The sequence below is a fragment of the Schistocerca serialis genome, chromosome 6 (assembly GCF_023864345.2).
Source record: "Schistocerca serialis cubense isolate TAMUIC-IGC-003099 chromosome 6, iqSchSeri2.2, whole genome shotgun sequence".
NCBI classification, from domain to species: domain Eukaryota; kingdom Metazoa; phylum Arthropoda; class Insecta; order Orthoptera; family Acrididae; genus Schistocerca; species Schistocerca serialis.
In genome coordinates this window covers 109,357,188-109,379,208 of record NC_064643.1, presented here as the reverse complement: position 1 = coordinate 109,379,208, position 22,021 = coordinate 109,357,188, and the positions used below count along the sequence as shown (strand labels likewise).

The 22,021-nt window shown below is 45.8% G+C and overlaps 2 protein-coding genes across 2 annotated transcripts in view; one reads left to right on the top strand and one right to left on the bottom strand.

Annotated features, from left to right (window-relative positions):
- Window positions 1-18,689, bottom strand: part of LOC126483641 (protein VAC14 homolog) — a 120,186-nt gene extending 101,497 nt beyond the window's left edge. The window contains exons 1-2 of the mRNA XM_050106698.1: window positions 18,462-18,689; window positions 14,070-14,220 (exon numbers count right to left, since the gene is read on the bottom strand). Coding sequence (XP_049962655.1) covers window positions 14,070-14,220; window positions 18,462-18,565 — 255 coding nt within the window. The 5' untranslated portion in view covers window positions 18,566-18,689. The remainder of the gene's footprint in view (window positions 1-14,069; window positions 14,221-18,461) is intronic.
- A 366-nt stretch (window positions 18,690-19,055) lies between these two features.
- Window positions 19,056-22,021, top strand: part of LOC126484671 (uncharacterized) — a 148,622-nt gene continuing 145,656 nt past the window's right edge. Inside the window, exons 1-2 of the mRNA XM_050108264.1 lie at window positions 19,056-19,531; window positions 20,233-20,392. The gene's annotated coding sequence lies outside the window, so the exon portion shown is untranslated. The remainder of the gene's footprint in view (window positions 19,532-20,232; window positions 20,393-22,021) is intronic.

The following is a 22,021-nucleotide window of genomic DNA, read 5'->3' as shown; positions in this document are numbered from 1 at the left end:
CAACTGACCCTTAACATAGACAAATGTAATCTATTGCGAATACATAGAAAGAAGGATCCTTTATTGTATGATTATATGATAGCGGAACAAACACTGGTAGCAGTTACCTCTGTAAAATATCTGGGAGTATGCGTACGGAACGATTTGAAGTGGAATGATCATATAAAACTAATTGTTGGTAAGGCGGGTACCAGGTTGAGATTCATTGGGAGAGTGCTTAGAAAATGTAGTCCATCAACAAAGGAGGTGGCTTACAAAACACTCGTTCGACCTATACTTGAGTATTGCTCATCAGTGTGGGATCCGTACCAGGTCGGGTTGACGGAGGAGATAGAGAAGATCCAAAGAAGAGCGGCGCGTTTCGTCACTGGGTTATTTGGTAACCGTGATAGCGTTACGGAGATGTTTAATAAACTCAAGTGGCAGACTCTGCAAGAGAGGCGCTCTGCATCGCGGTGTAGCTTGCTCGCCAGGTTTCGAGAGGGTGCGTTTCTGGATGAGGTATTGAATATATTGCTTCCCCCTACTTATACTTCCCGAGGAGATCACGAATGTAAAATTAGAGAGATTAGAGCGCGCACGGAGGCTTTCAGACAGTCGTTCTTCCCGCGAACCATACGCGACTGGAACAGGAAAGGGAGGTAATGACAGTGGCACGTAAAGTGCCCTCCGCCACACACCGTTGGGTGGCTTGCGGAGTATCAATGTAGATGTAGATGTAGATAGGCACTCCCTACACCTAACGATGTTTTCGAGCCATCAGTGTAAATAAATGTGGCTTCCTTCATTTGTGCACATAGAGTAGCAAATGGCCGACGATAAACAAGTGAAGGGGTACCATCCTTGGGAAATTGACAAAGGTCACGGAGCAGGCAGCTCCGGGGACGGAGCCAACGTGGTGCTGTACCCCAAGTTGTCAAGAAGGTTTTAGGAAAGCGAAAGGAAAGAGAATGGAGCAGTTCACAGAAGCGGACTCCTGGTGGTAGTAGGGAGGAGGGGCAGCCTGCATACCCTACATCAAAGGAGGCATCGAAAAAATCTCATGGGCTGGATTAGCAGGCATGGAAGACAGATGGCTAGCATAACGACTCAGAAGGACTGCTCGCCGATTGGACAGCGGAGGTTGAGCAGTCTCAGCATAAAGGCTTTCCACAGGGCTGGTGTAAAAAGCTCCAGACACTAAACGTAATCCACGGTGGTGGATAGAGTTGAGACGACGAAGAATAGACGGCCGAGCAGAGGAGTAAACGATGCTTCCATAGTCCAATTTCGAGCACAGTAAGGTGCGATAGAGGTGGAGAAGGACCACTCGGTCCGCTCCCCAGGAGGTACCATTCAGGACACGGAGGGTGTTGAGGGATCGCATACAGCGAGCTGAAAGATAGGAAACATGGCAGGACCAGCACAGTTTTCTGTCAAACATAAGACCCAAGAATTTAGCGATGTCCGAAAACGGAAGGTTGACTGGCCCTAGATGTAAGGAGGGTGGAAGAAACTCCTGACGTCGCCAAAAATTAACACAAACGGTCTTAGTGGGAGAAAAACGGAAACCGGTTTCGATGCTCCAAGAGTAGAGGCGATCGAGACATCCTTGAAGACATCGTTCAAGAAGGCTGGTCCGTTGAGAGCTGTAGTAGATCGCAAAATCATCCACAAAGAGGGAGCCCGAGACATCAGGAAGGAGACAATCCATAATTGGATTTATGGCAATGGCAAACAGTACAACACTTAGCACGGAGCCCTGGGGTACCCCGCTTTCTTGGGAGAAAGTACGGGAGAGAGTAGTGTTCTCCCGCACTCTAAATGTGCGCTCTGCCATAAATTCACGAAGAAAAAGGGGCAACCGACCTCGAAAGCCCCAAGAGAACAGTGTGTGGAGGATGCCTGTCCTCCAACAGGTATCGTATGCTCTCTCCAGATCAAAAAATATTGCTACTGTTTGGCGTTTCCAAAGAAAATTGTTCATGATATAAGTGGAGAGAGCAACAAGATGGTCAACTGCAGAACGATGCTTTCGGAAACCGCATTGGGCAGGTGTTAAAAGACTGCGGCACTCCAGCCACCAAGCTAAATGGCAATTCACCATACGCTCCAAAACCTTACATACACAACTCGTGAGAGAAATGGGACGATAGCTAGAGGGGAGATGTTTGTCCTTTCCAGGTTTCGGAACAGGAACGACGATAGCTTCTCGCCATCGTCTGGGAAAAGTACTGTCCGTCCAAATTCGATTATAAATGCGAAGGAGGTAACGCAGACTATGGGTTGATAAATGCAGCAACATTTGGATGTGGATACCATCCGGTCCTGGGGTGGAGGAGCGAGAAGAATAGAGTGCATGTTGGAGTTCCCCCATGGAGAAAACAGTATTATAGCTTTCGCGATTTTGAGAGAAGAAAGCAAGAGGTTACACTTCCGCTGCACATTTCTTTGGGAGAAACGCTAGCGGGTAATTTGAAGAGCTCGAAATCTCAGCAAAGTGTTTACCCAATGAGTTAGAAGTTGCGACTGGGTCCACTAATGTATCACGCGCGACAGTGAGCCCAGAGATCGGGGAGAAACTAGGTGCGCCAGATAACCGTCGAATTCGACTCCAAACTTCCGAGGAGGGAGTGAAGTTGTTAAATGAGCTAGTAAAGAACTTCCAGCTTGCCTTCTTGCTATCGCGGATGATGGTGGTTGTTGGGATGTTTAAGGGGGACTAAACAGCGAAGGTCATCAGTCCCCCATTCCAAAATCAGGCGAGCCGAAAATCTACGGAGCAGGTAAAAACCAAAGGGGGAGGAGACGTCCCCCCAGGCGCTAAAAGAACACAAATGCAGCAACAAACACTACAGACAAGAACAGGACAGAGGAACACCAGACAGAAAGAAACAGACGAAAGGAGGATGGCCGGAGACTGGTTGACTGACCACGAGAACAAAAAAGGGAAAGAGTCAACCATCTGACGGCACACCAGAACAGCAACAGACACAAGGACAAAAGACACAGAAAGGGAAAGGCGCAGGACTTCCCTAAATCGAACCATAAAAAGGACTACTACGGATAAAATGTAAAACATTGTCAGCCATGGAGGCATCGTCGGATAAAACCAAAGCCAAAGTGCCCGGGATATTAAGAGATTGCCGGAGTGTGCGCAGTCGAGGACACTCCAGCAAAATGTGGCCGACCGTCAGCCGGGACCCACACCGACACAAGGGGGGATCCCCCTGACGCAACAGATGGCCGTGCGTCAGGTATGTATGGCCGATGCGCAGCCGACACAGGACTACCGAGTCCCTGCGAGAAGCCCGCAGGGAGGAACGCCACACATCGGTCGTCCCCTTGACAGCCCGCAGTTTATTCGGGGCTGTCATCCCACGCCACTCAGCGACCCACATCCCAATCAGCTTACGGCGCAACACCAGCTGCTGGTCGCGACCCGTAAGGCCGATCTCCAAAGCCGGGGCGTCGATCGCCCCTTTGGCCAGCCTGTCTACACGTGCGTTCCCTGGGATGCCAACATGACCGGGCGTCTAAACCAGGACCACCGAACGACCAGAACGGGCAATGGCGGAAACAGACTCCTGAATGGAGGACACCAGATGAGAGGAGGGATAGCAGCGGTCGATGGCCTGAAGGCTGCTCAGGGAGTCACTGCAGATCACGACGGACCTACCTGAGCAGAAATGCATATGCTCAAGAGCGCGCAATATGGCCACCAGCTCTGCAGTAAAAATATTGCAGCCAGCCGGCAAGGAGCGCTGCTCAACATGGGCAGCATGAGCAAAAAAGTAGGCAGTGCGACCATCAACCAGGGAACCATCAGTGTAGACAGTCTCACAGTCCGAAAATGAGGCGAGGAGAGCAAGAAAACGGCGACGGAGGGCCACAGGCGGAACCGAGTCCTTGGGTCCCTGTGCCAAGTCCAGACGGCCGGACGGCCGGGACAAACACCAGGGAGGCTTAGGTGCATGGACCCGGAAGGGAGGCGGAAGAGGGAATGAACCCAATTCCGACAGCAGGGACGGAACACGGACAGCGACGGAAAGCCCAGACCTAGGTCGCCGTTCGGGCAGATGGAGGACCATGGCAGGGAAAAGCAGGCAACGATTGGGATGGCCTGGCGAGCAATGTATGTGGACAGCATAGTCGGCGAGCAGTCGATGGCGGCGAATCCGCAGCGGGGGAACCCCGGCCTCCACCAGTAGACTATCCACGGGGCTCGTACGAAAAGCGCCAGTTGCAAGCCGGACCCCACAGTGGAGTATGGGGTCTAACAACTTCAACACTGAGGGTGATGCAGACCCATAGGCCAGGCTCCCATAATCAAGCCGAGACTGCACAAGGGCTCTGTACAATCGCAGCAGCGTGCAGCGATCCGCACCCCAAGACGTGTGGCTAAGGCAGCGGAGGGCGTTGAGGTGCCGCCAGCATTTTTGCTTCAGCTGAGTAATATGAGGAACCCATGTGAGCCGGGCATCAAACACGAGTCCCAAGAAGCGGCAAGTGTCCTCCACTTCAAGCAGGTGGCCGTCGAGGTAAAGTTCAGGATGAGGGTGGACCGTCCGACGCCTGCAGAAGTGCATAACTCGAGTCTTGGCTGCAGAGAACTGAAAACAGTGAGTCAGAGCCCATGATGCTGCCTTCCGAACGGCTACCTGCAGCCTGCGTTCGGCGACTCCCGTAGTCGTGGAGCTAAATGAGATGCAGAAGTCGTCGGCATACAAAGAAGGAGACACCGACGACCCCACGGCTGCAGCCAGACCATTAATGGCCACTAGAAATAAGGACACACTCAACACCGAGCCCTGTGGGACCCCATTTTCCTGTGTATAAGAAGAACTAGAGGCGGCACCGACTTGCACCCGGAAAGAGCGGTGCAATAGAAAGGTTTGAAGAAAAGCCGGGAGCAGACCACGAAGACCCCACCCATACAACGTGGCGAGGATGTGATGCCTCCATGTGGTGTCATACGCCTTCCGCAGATCGAAAATACAGCAACGAGATGCTGACGTCGGGCAAAAGCCGTACGGACAGCAGATTCCAGCCGCACCAAATTGTCCACTGCAGACCGGCCCCGACAGAAGCCACCCTGGGATGGAGCGAGGAGACCGCGCGACTCAAGGACCCAACACAAACGCCGCCCCACCATACGTTCGAGCAATTTGCACAAAACGTTGGTGAGGGTAATGGGACGATAGCTGTCCACCGCCAGTGGGTCCGCACCGGGCTTGAAGATGGGGACAATAACACCCTCTCGCCATTGCGACGGGAACACGCCTTCGCTCCAAATGTGATTAAATATCGCGAGAATGTGTCTCTGGCAGTCCCTGGAGAGATGCTTCAGCATCTGCGCGTGGATGCAGTCTGGGCCTGGTGCTGTATCAGGGCAATCGGCGAGGGCAGCGAGGAATTCCCTCTCGCTGAAAGGAGCATTGTATGTTTCAGAACGACGCGTGTGGAATGAGAACGGCGTCCGCTCGGCTCGCTCCTTTAGATAGCGAAAGGCGGGGGGATAGGAGGCAGTCGCAGAGCTCTGAGCAAAGTGCGCGGCAAGCCGTTCAGCAATGGCGGCAGCGTCCGTGCAGACAGCGCCGTCCAAGGAGAGCCCAGGGACACCCATAGGGGTCTGGTATCCATAAATCTGCCGGATCCGGGACCACACGAGTGAGAGGGAGACATGGGAGCCCAAGGATGAGACATACCTCTCCCAGCACTCCTGCTTACGCCGTGCAATAAGACGACGGGTGAAGGCACGGAGCCTCTTAAAGGCGATGAGGGTCTCCAGAGACGGGTGCCGCCTATGACGCTGGAGAGCCCGCCTACGGTCGTGAATAGCCCCAGCAATCTCTGGCGACCACCAGGGGACAGCCTTCCTCCGAGGGAGGCCAGAAGAATGGGGGATGGAAGCCTCGGCCGCGGAAATGATGGACGTGGTTAAAGCACGGACCACCTCGTCAATGTCACCCTGTGGGGGAGACTCAATGGATGCAGCGGAAGTAAAAGCTGGCCAGTCAGCCCTGTGGAGGGCCCATCGGGGAAGGCGCCCAGAAGAGTGACACTGGGGCAGTGACAAATAGATGGGAAAATGGTCACTACCACACAGGTCAGGATGCACTCTCCAGTGGAGGGATGGGACAAGTCCAGGGCTGCAAATAGAGAGATCGATGGCCGAGAACGAGCCATGGGCCACACTGAAATGCGTGGGAGCACCGGTGTTCAAGAGGCTAAGGTCGAGCTGAGCCAACACATGCTCCACGGCCCGACCGCGGTCATCGGAAACAATCCCACCCCATAGAGGGTTGTGGGCATTGAAATCGCCCAGCAGCAAAAAAGGTGGCGGCAGTTGGGCTATCAGAGCAGCCAGGACATGCTGCGTGACAGCACCATTAGGTGGAAGGTAAATACTGCAGACGGTAATGGCCTGGGGCGTCCACACCCGAACAGCTACAGCCTCTAAAGCTGTTTGTAGAGGTACAAACTCGCTGTGAAGAGAGTTCAGGACATATATGCAGACGCCACCAGACACCCTTGCATAAGCTGCCCGGTTCTTAAAATAACCCCGATAGCCACGGAGGGCGGGGGTTCGCATTGCTGGAAACCAAGTTTCCTGCAGAGCAATGCAAAGGAAAGGATGACGGCTGATAAGGTGGCGGAGCTCAGCTAGATGGTGGAAGAAACCACTGCAGTTCCACTGGAGGATGTTATTAGCCATGGATGGGAAAGGCGTGAAGGGACTGGGGAGGCAGATTACGCCTCCAGGGCCCCTGCTGCTACTGAGTCACCACCTGGACAACAGCTAGCTATTGCATCCGAGGGACTGGCGAGATCCATGTCCTCAGCGGACGCCAGAATCTCCACCTCATCTTCGGACGCAGAGGGAGAAGGTTGCGGTGGGACAGGTGCCACCGCAATTTCAGGATGCTTGGGAGCTTTTTGCTTCGACTGCTTTGCGCGCTGCGCCTTAGGTGGGTCTGGCTGGGAGGGCCTCACTGGGTCAGTCTCAGGGACTGAAGACGACCGTGACGCCCTACGACCAGCGACCGGTGGTTGTTTTACAAACTTGCGTGTGTCCGCTTTGGCACTGGGCAAAGCCTGCGATGGGAGGGCCCCAAGGGACCCCTTCCGGGCGAGAGGAGCCGAAGAAGGCACACGCTTCTCCGGCTGTGAAGGGGGAACAGATGTCCCCGGTGGTTGGGGTGGTGTTGCTCCTGAAGTAGATGGAGCAGGAGCAACAGGGAGTGAAGTGCCCCCCGCAACCAAGGGGGCCGGTGAATTCTGGCAGAGCTGAGAGCGAACTGGTGTTGCAGCAGCGGCATAGGTAGTCGTCATGGGCACTGGATGTAGCCACTCATATTTCCGCCTTGCCTCGGTGTAGGTCAGGCGGTCCAGGGTCTTACATTCCATTATCTTCCTTTCCTTCTGGAAGATCCGACAGTCCGGTGAGCAGGGGGAATGGTGCTCTCCACAGTTAACACAGATGGGAGGCGGAGCACATGGAGTATCAGGATGCGAAGGACGTCCGCAATCCCGACACGTGATGCTGGAAGTACAGCGAGATGACATGTGCCCGAACTTCCAGCATTTAAAACACCGCATCGGAGGAGGGATATATGGTTTCACATCACAACGGTAAACCATCACCTTAACCTTTTCGGGTAAGACATCACCCTCAAAGGCCAAGATGAAGGCACCGGCGGTGACCTGATTATCCCTCGGACCCCGATGGACGCGCCGGACGAAGTGAACACCTTGTCGTTCGAGATTGGCGCATAATTCATTGTCGGACTGCAGAAGAAGATCCCGGTGAAATATAATACCCTGGACCATGTTCAGACTCTTATGCGGCGTGATGCCAACGGAAACATCCCCCAACTTGTCACAATTGAGCAATCTCCGTGACTTGGCAGACGATGCCGTTTTGATGAGCACAGAACCAGAGCGCATCTTGGACAAGCCCTCCACCTCCCCGAACTTGTCCTCTAAATGCTCCACAAAAAACTGGGGCTTGGTCGACATGAACGATTCTCCATCAACCCGCGTGCACACGAGGTACCGGGGGGAATATTCTCCACTGCCTTCTTTAGCAAGACGTTCCTCCCATGGAGTAGCTAAGGAGGGAAACGATCTCTGATCCAATTTCTTCCCGTTGAGGTTAGACCTCGATCGCTTAGAGACTGCTGGTGGAGGCCCACCAGCGATAGATGATGTACCACGCTTCATTGCGGGTCATCCGCCCTGATGCCACCTACTCCGACCAAGGGCCCTCCCCACGGGCGCCACCCAGCCACAGCAATAGCCACCTGGCAGGATGGCCATTGCCGGGAGTCCTGATGCCCCAGGGAGATGGGCATCGACTCCTTGGCATACGTGGGGAGTGAACGGCGCAGGCATCAGTAGAGCGATCCCTGTATTGTCAAGGGGCTACAACCAAGAGGGTACATGGCGGCCCCACCACAACGGACTGGCTACCGTGCTGGATGTTAGGTGACATGTGGTCCATGGGCGTCGTCAGTGCAGAAAATGGCCCTGCACAGTGCTTGGCAGAAAGTGCACGCAGGAGCGCATCCATGCCCAAGCGATGGAGAGCGGGCAAGACTGCAATGCAACGACGAATAAGATGGTGAAAGTTCTCAACCGAACACGGACACAATGCACCAAGTAAGGCGCCCTTCCCCAATCGGCTCGCTCTTCGGAAAAATTTGGAGATATGGAGGTCAAACCCGACAGGGGACGATCACATAAGGCCGAAATGTTTGAGACTCCTTTTAGTCGCCTCTTACGACAGGCAGGAATACCGCGGGCCTATTCTTACCCCCGAACCCGCAGGGGGTATCGCGGATGACGCGACGGCATCGCGCACGGAACTGCTTATAGCGGATACAGCTGGCCAAAGTAGGATGGTGGCGGAAAACGCGAAGAGCACGTCGCCGCTCACGTATTGCATCACGGCATGCCTCGTTCCACCAAGGAACTGGGGGGGGGCGCCGGGGCAATTCGGAGGTGCGTGGTATTGAACGTTCCACAGCTGTAAGAATAACGTCGGTAAGATGTGTGACCTCATCGTTGACGCTAGGAAAGTGACAGTCATCGAATGTCACTAGAGACGAAAAAAGTGTCCAATCGGCTTGGGCAAACTTCCAGCGTCGCGGGCGCATATATGGCAGTTGAGGCTGCAGTCTAAGGACACATGGAAAGTGGTCACTCGAGTGTGTGTCATCAAGGGCGAACCATTCGAAGCGCCGAGCTAGCGGAACAGTACCGACCGAAAGGTCCAAATGAGAGAAAATTGTCGTGGAGGCAGACAAAAATGTAGGGACCCCAGTGTTGAGGCAAACTAGATCCGCTTGGTGGAAGACGTCTAACAACAGTGAGCCACGCGGACAAGGATGTGGAGATCCCCAAAGCCGGTGGTGGGCATTGAAGTCCCCAACCAGCAAATAGGGGGGTGGAAGCTGACCAAGAAGATGAAGGAGATCAGTTCGTGCCATTGGTGTGGACGATGGAATGTATACAGTACAAAGAGAAAAGGTATATCCAGAAAGGGAAAGACGGACAGCGACAGCTTGGAAGGAAGTGTTTAAGTGGATTGGGTGATAATGGAGAGTATCATGGAGAAGAATCACGAGTCCTCCATGGGCTGGAGTGCCTTCAACAGAGGGGAGATAAAATCAGACGGACTGAAAATGGGGGAGAACAAAGTGGTCATGGGGATGCAGCTTTGTTTCCTGAAGACAGAAGATGACCGGCGAGTAGGATCATAAGAGGATCGACAATTCATCCCGATTGGCTCGAATGCCGCAGATATTGAAGTGGATAATGGACATAGGGTGAACAGAAAATTGAGGAATGTGACCAAGGTTGCCGTCAACTCAACGACTGCTCAGAGCTTGCGACCGACAGCATGGAATGGCATTCAGCCGAAGGCAGAAGATCCAGATCCATAGGTTGTTCAGGAGCAGCTCCTGGCACCAGCAATCAGCCGGTTGATCGGCCGCCAGCAGTGTGCCTCGGCGACACAGAAGACTGCCGAGGGCGATTTCCGCCAGGTGGTGCTGTAGATGGGACACGCCTTGGCGGAGAAGGAGATGAACTGGGTTTCTTATTAGCCTTCTTGGAAATATGATGTTTAGATGAAGGAGGAACCGATGGTTGTGAAGTTGGGGTACGTAAAAAATCTTCACGAGTATGCTCTTTTTTCGAAGTCTTGGTGTCTGACTTTTGGGCTCGAGATTTGGCAGAACCCGATGAAGGGTGAGCCATAGAGTGGGCAGGCGAAAGTGGTGAGGTTGCGCTGGCCGATCTGACAACTGTGGTACTAAAGGTGAGGTCGCAAGTCTGCATGGCCGCCTCCTTTGTTGGCCGAGGAGAAGGAGGGATAGTGCTGTATTTTCCTGTCTGACGCACGGTGGGCAGTCGACTGGCGAATAATTTTTGAGCAGCAAAGATCGACACCTTTTCCTTCACTCTGATTTCCTGGATGATCTTTTCGTCTTTAAAAAGGGGGAAATCTCGAGAGGAAGCAGCGTGGTCACCCATACAGTTGATGCAGTGAGGGGATGGAGGTGGACTAGCACCCTCATGGGCATCCTTGCCACACGTAACACATTTGGCCGGATTGGAACAGGACTGCCTGGTGTGCTTGAACCGCTGACACCCATAGCAACGCGTAGGGTTTGGGACGTAAGGGCGAACGGAAATTATCCCATAGCCTGCTTTGATTTTCGATAGGAGTTGAACTTTGTCAAATGTCAAGAAGACAGTGCGAGTTGGAATGATGTTCGTGTCAACCCTTTTCATAACTCTATGAACAGACGTTACGCCCTGGTCAGACAGGTAGTGCTGAATTTCTTCGTCAGACAATCCATCAAGAGAGCGTGTATAAATGATTTCACGCGAGGAATTTAAAGTGCAGTGCGCTTCAACCCGGACAGGGAAGGCGTGGAGCAGTGAAGTACGCAGCAATTTTTGTGCCTGGAGGGTACTGACTGTTTCTAACAACAAGGTGCCATTCCGTAATCTGGAACAAGACTTTACAGGACCTGCAATTGCGTCTACACCTTTCTGAATAATGAAAGGGTTGACCGTGGAGAAGTCGTGGCCTTCGTCAGACCGAGAAACAACAAGGAACTGTGGCAACGATGGAAGAACTGTCTGTGGCTGAGACTCAGTGAACTTACGCTTGTGAGCAGACATAGTGGAAGGTGAGGAAACCATTGCGGAAGAATCCCCCATGATTACCGGTGTCTCCGTTTGTGCGCTCCTCCCTAGTGGGGGCCCTCTCTAAGGGCACTCCCGCCTTAGGTGATTGTTCACACCTCAGGTCACACCTCCCGACAAACGGACAGAGGGACCAATCGGCACTTTCGGAAGGTATCAGCTCGGGTAATCACCCCTCCCTGGGCCTGGCCGTTACCAGGGGGTATGTACGTGTCCTACCTGTCTACCCAGGGCGGGGAATTACGCATTACCCCATCACTGGCTACGCATGAAAATGCGTGGGTCGGCCTTCAGACACACACAGGGAGGAAGAAAGAGAAATGGAAAGGAAAGAAGAGGGGTCTCAAACGCCGCAGCGGAGAAAAGGGTAAAGAGAAGAGGTAAGGAAAAGAGAAGGACAAAGGAAGGATGAAGACATACAAGCAGAGAAGGCGCAGAATGCGTTACATTTACGAGCGTCCATCTCCGGACGTAGGCACAAACCATACTCCCAGATGGGGAGAAAGGGAGGGAAAGAGCCAGAGGTGAGGGGAGGGGGGGGCAAAGATGGGGGATGGGGAAGGATGCGGAAAAGGAAGGTATGCAGCCCGGAAAGGAAGGAGGGCCACATTAGCTCGGGGTCGCGTGCTCGCTACGCCCGTATCCACAAAAGAGTTGTGGACCCCCTGGGGGGGGGGGGGGGGGGGGACAACAAATGTGACAGCGAGTTGTAACTGATGGGCTACCACATCACACATCACCTGGGACTGGACCTGTGTGTCGTGGGTAAATGAACTCTACAGTATGCAGCTCACCAGCTCTGCAGGTGTACATCCACCACCTGCATACAAACAGAAACTGCTCTTATCACTAAAGACAACAGGGAGCCATACCTCTCTACAGCCAATTCTTTCATGACATCGGAGTAGACATACTTGGTGGTGTTCTGCCATCAGCGGTAGCCTGGCCAAAGGTCCACGTGATCTTAATCCTGAGGCTAGCAAATGGTTCTCAATGGTCCCTGATGACACAGTACGTGCTACATGTGCCAGATTTCACTGGATGGTGTTTTGTTGGCCACTGCTGATCGCATAATGCTTCAATCTTGAGTGCATCTGTACTATGCGGACATCCAGAATCTGGCCTACAGTTGTGTGAATGTTCCACAGATCATTGTTTAAATCAGTGACACATTACCAACAAATTATGCCCAATATGTGCAGCAATCTGTTGATATGTCCATCCAGCTTCCAGGAAGCCCACAATGTGATCACATTCAAAGGGCTGGATGTAGTCATCAGTGAGGCATGGTTGTACCCTATAATGAATGTTGCAAATGCTGTTCGCCTCTAAACTCAGAACAATTATTGTCTGCAGAGTCAAAACAGGATGCACAGACAAGCCTCCTGAATGCCATCCGATTGCCGATGACCGTGACAAATGAATCGCTAACAAGGCAACCCATCAGTACACACTAACATGACAACTCACCAGTATGAACATATTATACTCTGGTGTTACTGAACGCTGTCCTTGAAGGTGTTTCACTTTTTTTTTTTTTGTGGCATTGTACATTGCTTGTGATTTGTCACCTTAAATATATGCAGAAATCTGTTGAAAATATATCTTTCACAGTACAGCAAACTTTTTGAAAGCTAACTCTAAATATAAAAATCATTTCTGTGTGTTATGTTTACTGGATTGGAGGCCATTGTTTCTTTCAAACAAGTACATGCTGTGATGGTACATGTTGCTACTGACATGTCCCACTTCCTTTCTACTGTGCCGATGAAAGACGGTCATGTAGAAACCTTAATTTATGGTAATAGTTGTACAGAAAGCCTAAATACTGTGCACACATCTTTTTATTTATGTGTACATATAAAACAAAAATGTAAGCACAGTACTGCCCCAAGGCATGACTGAGGGCATGTGTTTTACTGGGGTGAAGGAGCCATTTACGCTTTGATGTCACTACTTGGGGGTGCCATGGATACAAAAGATCATATCAGGACAACACAATCTGTCTGTGGACAAGTTTGGTTATTAAGAGCTTAAACATCAATGTTTAATTGATATGTAGTAAATGTTATGGGAACTGCTGAATACAGTAGGATTTTGAACAGAAGTGTTTATGTGAATTTGTAGCTAATGGGTAGCTAACATAATTTTTCATTATCATAGCACTTTCCTGCAGATGGTGAAGAATTTCGATATAGGTATGAGTGGCACTGCATACCACAACTTCAAGGAGCAATGCAAGTGCATAAAGAGAAGATTTAAAAGTGAAGGTAATTACAAACATATGACTGATAGATCACGTTCACGGAATTGATACCCTGGTTACATATTCTCTAGCAGCGAATACCAGTGGTAACATTTCTTGTTTCAGTACCATTCTAAAGGCTCCTTTTATTGCATTTCACAAATGTATGATAATCATTTGTGATACTTACAATTAATACATCTTGTTCTATGGCTCCCAACCTGGTCTATCAATAATGATGACACTATTTTTTGCATGGTTTCATATAATTATATTAACTGACACTGTCACTGGGACTTTTCTTAACCTGGTGGAAGCCTTTCAGCTCGACTCCACTTAGATGGTATGCATGTCGGTTGTGTTGCATACTTAATAAAGAATCTACTCACAAAGCTGAATAAACTCAATTCCAGATCTTTCTAACTCATCAAAATTTATGCTTATCAATGTGAACATGGGACCACTGTGTCCACAGCTAGTGCCTCTACTTATGCGAGTCACAGGCTCAAATGGAGACAAACAATATTGCAAGTTAAGGGAGATGTCATGTAAGATATACTAAAACTTTAGAGATGTTGTACTTTTATTTTTTATAAACTCTTTTAGTAAAAACATTTCTTACCTTTCCTAGAGCTACAGCAATTGCAGCCAAACCTATTAAACCACCTTTTCTTGTGTGTGCATTTTGAGAATTTGCAAAATCCTGGCCCAATACCTTCAACAGTCGTTTTATTTGTGTAGTGTTATTTAGTGACGCAAACTCTTTTACCATTCTGAAATAAAAAGAAGAGACTTGAGTACCGTTCTTAAGGAACAATATCAGGGATCATTTCATTTCTACCTTCATATTTATTTCTGTGTCAGTAAAACACACAGAATTCTAGATAATAAATAGGCAGCCTTGTCTGATACACATTCCTTGAATAACCACAAGGCACATTTTTTCCTCATTTGTAATATAGAATACCAGCACAATTAACATAGCATAATTCAAATAATTAACAGTCAAAGATAAATAATTACAGTTATATGTTGGCAAGCAGTGGAAGGAAAATAGAGGCTCTGCTATTTTTTCTTAGGAAGTACTTATTTCAGACACAAAAATGTCATTTCACCTATTTTGTATATTTTCATTATCTGAAAGAACATTTTATGGTATATACACAATTTTATACAATATTCACTATAAAAAAGAACATACAAAGGCAGTCATAAAATTTCAATTATCATTCTGTAGGTAATTTTTTGTTAGTTTACAGGTGCATGTCTGTATTCCCGGTACACATTAAAATCCCAATGACAATACTGTAGCATGCCAGTAGATAAGGTGGGGGGGGGGGGGGTGATGGGGGGGGGGATACAGTCCCTGAAATGGAGAACAGCATGTGGTACTTTGTTAGCTGCATTTGAAGGGGAACAATGCTCCAACAATCCCCAATGAGTTGGTGCAAGTGTGTGGAACAATGTACCACTGTATGACAATGGCTGAGTGGTGCAGGTGCTCTCAGTGTAGTCACACTAGTCTGAATAATGAACAAATTGGAAGGCCATCTCTATGAAGAACAGTGAATTGCAAGAGAAGAATCTACTCACCCCATTGCTGGATGATCAGTGTATAGCACTCAAGATGATAGTGGAAAAAGTGAAAATCAGTCACACATCAATTCTTAACATATAGCATGACATTTTTTGAATGGACAGTGGTCATCAAGTGTGACTGCTCATCCCCATTCATAAAGCCCTCTGAACCAGGACAGCAGCATTTTTGATGTGAAATGTTCTTGAACAACCAAAATGCAGACTCCCCCAACCAAGATCTCAACTGAGTAATCCATTACGGGGAAAAATGTGTTTCATTGAAGTGCAAATATGTAGAGAAGGACTAACACCATCATCAACTTTCATTTTCATAGTTTGATTTATTTTTAATTAATAATCAGAACTTCATAATTACTCCTCATATTCCTGACTCCCACAGGTGACCCTTTAAGCCAATTAGGTTTACTGTCAGCAGTTTCACAGAATATATATTCTGTTTTTATTTATCAGACAGTTCAAAAATGGTAATGAAGCTTGGAAAGCAAATTGTCAGAAAAAAATAACTGCTACCCAGTAACTTGAACTTATTCTAATAAATGTGCAATATCCAGTCATAAAAAACCATGCCATAAGCTACAGTGGACTCAAAATTGTTGTGTATGATAAAAAATATTTTAGAGAGAGTTAATAATTATTTGGATTACACCTATGTTTTCAGAGAACACAGTGAAATATATCCATAGATTCAGAACTAGAATCCTACTCTGATTCAGGATTTTTTCTTGGAGAGCATGTGTTTCACTTTATACAACAATTGTTGTACTGTACCTGTGAAAACATGTGGTATGGATTGCAAGTGAAGTGGTAAGTTCCACTAATAACTCATTGGGTACAATAGTTACTTCTATCTTTCATACATAGTGAAGAATTACTGCATATAAGAAGCGTAAAAGAACTGATACGCAGAATTATAAACCAATAGCTCTAATTTCGGTTTAATGCAGAGTACTTAACTTACTCTCAGTTTGAATATAATGAGCTAACCACTGTACACATATTCAATGGAACACAGCTGATAATATCCAATAACTAATAAAAAAAATTCTTTCACTTTGTTTTTGGATTAATGGTCCATTTTTTCATGTCAGATAGACTATCTGTCAAATACTAATATTATCCAGTAGGCTACAGGTGCTACAAATTTAGTGTCCCATCTTCGCACTTCCTCGTCACTATTCTGCCAGAAACATCACCCTTTTCTGGAAACAAAAAGAAAAGTACTACACACACACACACACACACACACACACACACACACACACACACACACACACACACACACACACACACACACCCCCCACTTCTTACTTAGACTACTGACATTAAACACAATAAGGTACAGTTGAAACAATTCTTGCTTGACCACTGCCCCTACTCTGTGTCAGAATTTCTGGATCGTCCTAATAAGTAAACCTCATTTATCAAATATTTTTAGTTACAGTGTGTATTATGTCACTTTATACAGTAAATTACTCTGAGTTGATAGTGTAGTCACAATGACTACTGTTATCAAACTGTGTTTACCTCTTCTCATTTATCATATGCACATACAACATACTAAAAAATGATTGCAAATAAAATACGCGTGCACACAGTCACTGTCTCTGGTTGCCAAAGCCTGGCTGGGTGTGTGCGTTTCTTTCCTTGTGTATGTGAAACTGGGGGGAGGCAGAGGGGGGTGGGGGTGGGGGAGGGCTGCTCTGAGTAGTGTAAAAAAAAAATCTGTAGATACAGTGTGTCATTCCAGTGTGATGCTTCAGAAAGGAGGCCTTTTGGCTGAAAGCTTACTTGTCTAACACTCTTTTTGTTGTGCCTATCTGTGACTCAGCATCTTTGCTGTATGGAGGGTAGCAATCTATCCATTTCATAATATTGTCACTATTCCATCCTGGATTTTCCACTGTTTAATCCTGAATTTTACTTATATCTAACAAGGACTTCATTTTAAAAAAAAATGGGGAGTTGTGAAAAAGATAAATGTTTTAACTTGTTAAAAAAAAAAAAAAATATGTAAATCTAAACTTTTTTCTGCCAGATTTATTATTCTACTTTGAGGATCATTGGAATGTTGCAGCTAACTATTATTAATGTGGCACATTGAAGCCTTTTCTTCGACATTGCAGATAAATCATAATGGCTAGAGCTGTGACTTGACACACCTAATATCTGCAGAAGGAATAGGTGTAAAAACCAGCAACAGTATTACAATGCTTACAAAAGATACGAAACATGAAAACCTAATTTCATAAATTTCTTAGGAAGATATTTTTTAGAATAGCTTTGTCTTTTCACAAAACAGCATGGATGTATCCCTGTGTTACAGAAGTAGCACATACTTCTGTTAGGTGTTGTAATTTGCAGTAAGTTTGAACTCATTCTTTTTTGGAACATAGTAGAAATCATCCATGCAAAATCTTTTTTTCAGATATTCTTGTAGTGAAAAGTTTTTTATTCACCTGTAAAAAGTTCTGATGAGCAGGAAGACAAGTTATTTGGTTATTCAGTCACATTCTCCCTTTGATGGGTTTAAATCTTAACAGTGATAGCAGTTGAGCAGATGATAGGACAGTGGAAATACAGGCTGGGAGGTTGTGTATGTGAAACTGGGGGGAGGCAGAGGGGGGTGGGGGAGGGCTGCTCTGAGTAGTGTAAAAAAAAAAAAAAAAATCTGTGGATACAGTGTGTCATTCCAGTGTGATACTTCAGAAAATCCTAAATTAATAGTAATTCATTACTCCCTAGCAGGCCTCCTTTAAGGATGTGAAAGCACAAAACTGACCATTTCAACTAAAAGGCTCAAATTTCTTATAGGATAGGCCTATAGTATGTTCAGATACCACGTACTGGTCTATTACCAGTTCACATGCACTAACAAAAAAACCCACTACAAGCTAGCAAAAACTGGTACGGGATCTAATTTCTCGTGATAAACTGTGAACCCTATCTTAACACACTTTTCTTTTTAGTAGCTTTCAGCGTCTCCAAGGGGACTAACACTGTGTGTTAGAGGGAGTGGTGTGAAGCTTAATTAAAGGCATACGATTTCACAACCGTGATTCAATGAAGAATGTGCCTTGCAGCATTCCATCAACGACCACGTTTCAATCGAGAACTACGCCACTATGAAAGAACAGTTTCGTAATTTAGACCCTACTGTATTCTATAGTCAATGTTGTAATGCATCACATGTGTTGCAAGTTTGATACCCCATTCTTCATTTATTCAGTAAATAATTTCATTCATCTAATAAATAGATTGTCTGTATCTTTCACAGTTTCTCTAACAAATTAATATACAGTGGAATACGTTACTGCCTAAAGAAGAGTGCTGAGGTACCGCTGTCAATTTCGCATTTAATAACGTGTGTGAGTTGTGACTTAGTCGTGTGGTTATTGATGAACTATTCCATACATACTTCTCTATTTCTACAGCCGCTGCTTTTCTTTTGTCGTACAACTTGTCATTAAGTGCTCTAACACAAGCTGTACTCAGTGGTGCATAATCTCTTTCTGACATCATTGTTAATGTGTTCAAACTTCCACTATATATTCATAAACACACGCGACACCCACACTCTGCTCACTCCTATCCTTTCCCAATCTTTCAAAACTGTTTCCTGACAGCTGCGATCACATGTCTTACCACAGAAGTTTGTTTTCAGTGTAGGTTCGCCAACTTAGTTTACGAAATATATGTGGGGTCGAACACTGACGTTCATAATTTTGTGCATGCATTGCTGTATAGAATACGACTGGAAAATGACGTCAATCTATTTACAAAATGAGATCAATTGATCAGTCACACCATTAGCACTTACGTTAATAAAATCCTGGCTGCTTTGAAGTTGAAAAATGGTATTATCACTATATTCTGATAAATATTTCTGTATAGTAGTTACCATCTATATCGGAACATATTGAGATAATTATGAGTGCATAATGGGCAAGTAAAAATGAGGGATGATGAAAGTTTATTGGAAAATGTTCATAATCGACATTCGTGTTTTCGAGGAAAGCAGAAGCAGTTGGTGTCAGTATCGTAAACATGGCGAATAGGCATTTGGCAATTGGTGGTTGCTTTAGAAGAAATGTGCATGAATGCATTGGGAGAAAACCGGCTCAAAAAACGTCAGACGAAGACGATTATAGTACAATATTTTCATTTTTATGAACACTAGAACCGTTTTGCACAATTACGTAAATAAAATTTGCAATTTCAAAATAGTGTATTTTGGGTAAATATCAAAATAGGAGTGCATGGGGAGAAAAAATCGAACATTTATATCAGCATTTTTGATGTGTACTTGACGATTTGTGGCGGTTCGGAACGTGAGAGTTGATGAACCGTTTTGTGAAACGTGGGTGGCCCGTGTGTTAGTACCTGTTAGCTTCAGGGACGTTTTTGTGTTCTAAAGAGCCAGGGAAGTGTAATTTACAAAACAACGGCACCGTAAGAAGGCAGAATGAATGCATTCAGTCTGCAGAGGTATATTTTTTCAAGTCTCATATCAATAATAATATCAAAACACCGCGTGTTGTTTATAACCTTAGAAGTACACTCTATGGTAAAATCGTTGTGCATTTCTAGTAGATTGTCACATAGCTTCGCTATTTTCTTATCTGAGATGTTTCTCCACATATGTGATTAATAATTATGTTGTATTAATTTCTCAATTTGCCTGAGAAATTATGTCCTTAGAAACAGATTTTGTAGTATCTTAATTAATCTGAATCTAATGAATCAATTGCAGAAGATACTTTCGCCGAATGTAATTCTAGTTACCTGTGCACCCCATTATCAGTCATTGTGAAAATAAAATACAGAGGCCATAATGTCACGCGTTGTTTACTTTGATTCAAAAGACTATCATCTTCACAATATGTGTGGTATTCATTGAGAGACACTATGCTATCAATAATGTAACCTAAATCTCTCTTTACTCTCATATTCATTATGTTATGTGACTTCCCTTTTCCCATACATCAACATTAATTAGATGCATTTGAAGAAAGCTGCTGTTCTATTTAGAAAAGTTGTTGTTGAAGAATGAATTGTTGATTTATGGGATTTGATAGTTCTTTTTATCAAGACAATTCAGGGAATTTGTAGTTGCCTTTACAAGTATTCTGTGTTAGACAAAAGTTAAGGAAATATTTAGAACATAACAAAAATATTTATTTTTTCAGGAATACTACAGAATATAGAGCAGGAGTGGAAATGTGATAAGAGCACACTTGTCAATGCGTTGGCGGAAAGTTTGTCACATGAGAATGGTACTGGGATGTACATCTCAGTTTGTCAGCTCTTGAATCAAAAGCATTACATTTACCATGTTGCTATGAGCAGGTCAGTTACATGAATTGATTTGTTGGTTGTAAAATGTATTGCACCAGAGAGATTCTACCAACTACATTGTACAGTTTTGACATTTTATGTGAACCACCTCTTTTTTTTTTTCTCAAAGTTGATCTAATATGGCTTTGTAAGACTCTTAAAACCCAATTGGTTTAATTAACTGGGCTTAGAGAAAAAAAATCTTTACCATTTATTTTCCATCAAGAACAACTTGCTATACTGCTGCATAAAAATATCATATTGACAAAACATCATTTATGCTAGGCTTGCTGTCCCTTTCACTGTTGTCACTCCTCGGGTATTGACTTCCAAGGGTATAATGCTGGCAATGATTTCTAGTGTGTGCCACACTGTCTCGTCCCCACGTGTCACACTATAGTCCCGTTAAGATTCTTGACTCATTAATATTCCATTGTGTCAACTAGGATGACTTGCTACAAGGTATGAGGCACAACAATAAAAAAATTAAATGACTGTTTTATGCTTTGTCATACATCATGATTGGATGTATTGTGACATCACATATCAATCGGAGCTGCACATTGAGACACACATTTATTTTATTCACTCAATTTTCTTTATTAATCCAAGGATAACCACCTAATTATTTAGAATTGGTCATAGGCCCTACATCAATAGCATAATTACAGTTTTATGTTAATGCCGGCCACAACTAGTCTCAATTTTATGTAAGCGACCAAGCATTTCTTTTTGTGGTAGGCAGTAACTTACGGGTGACTGTTGTTGAGTATGCCTAGTGTGTGTCCTCATTTTGGTTTTGAAGATTGTAGTCTAAGTTTTGCAGTCTGACCAGTGTTTTGATCATCGCCAGAGAACCACATGGAGAACCTGTTGCATTCATTTTGTGTTATCCATTAATCTGCCTCTGTTACTCTAAACCTGTCTTAAGTGGAACAAACTGAAAGATTAGTTGAACCTAATAAAGTCCTCTGTAGGTCTGATTGTGAGTGATCTTTTCAAAATGAGTGGTTAGACAAGGCTAAGAGGTAGTAATTGAATTAGCTGCACACAGCCAAACTTTGGGCCACCAGTATCTGCTTAATCTAGAATTCAATTCAATTTTTATCATCACATAACATGCCTTATACAATCAAAGATTGTGACATAGGTGACTTGTCAGTTTTACACTATATATAACAATACTAAAAGTAGACAATAAACTAATAATATGTATGGTATAACATCTTCAAAGAGGTATTTTAATTACAATTTTAATGCATCGTCACCATTCATGAAATCTTCTACACTATAGTAACATTTATCTTTCAGATATTTTTCCAGGTCCCTTTTGGTACCTTTTACATTTGGGTCATCCATATCTTTCCAATTTTATTTACAAATTTCGTGCCCATATGGTATGGGGTTTTTTCATATGATTTTAAATGGTGGGTAGGTAACATGTAGCTCGTTCTATGTCTAGTATTATATTGATGCAAGAAGAGGTTGCCCTCAAAAAGTTGTGGGTTTCTTTTCGTGAAAGTGAGAGTTTCATAGATGTATATGCTAGGAATGCTCATCAGATCCAGTTTTACAAATAAAGGTTTGCAGTGTTGCTTTGGTTTTGCTCCCACCATTGCTCGGATGATTCTTTTTTGTAGT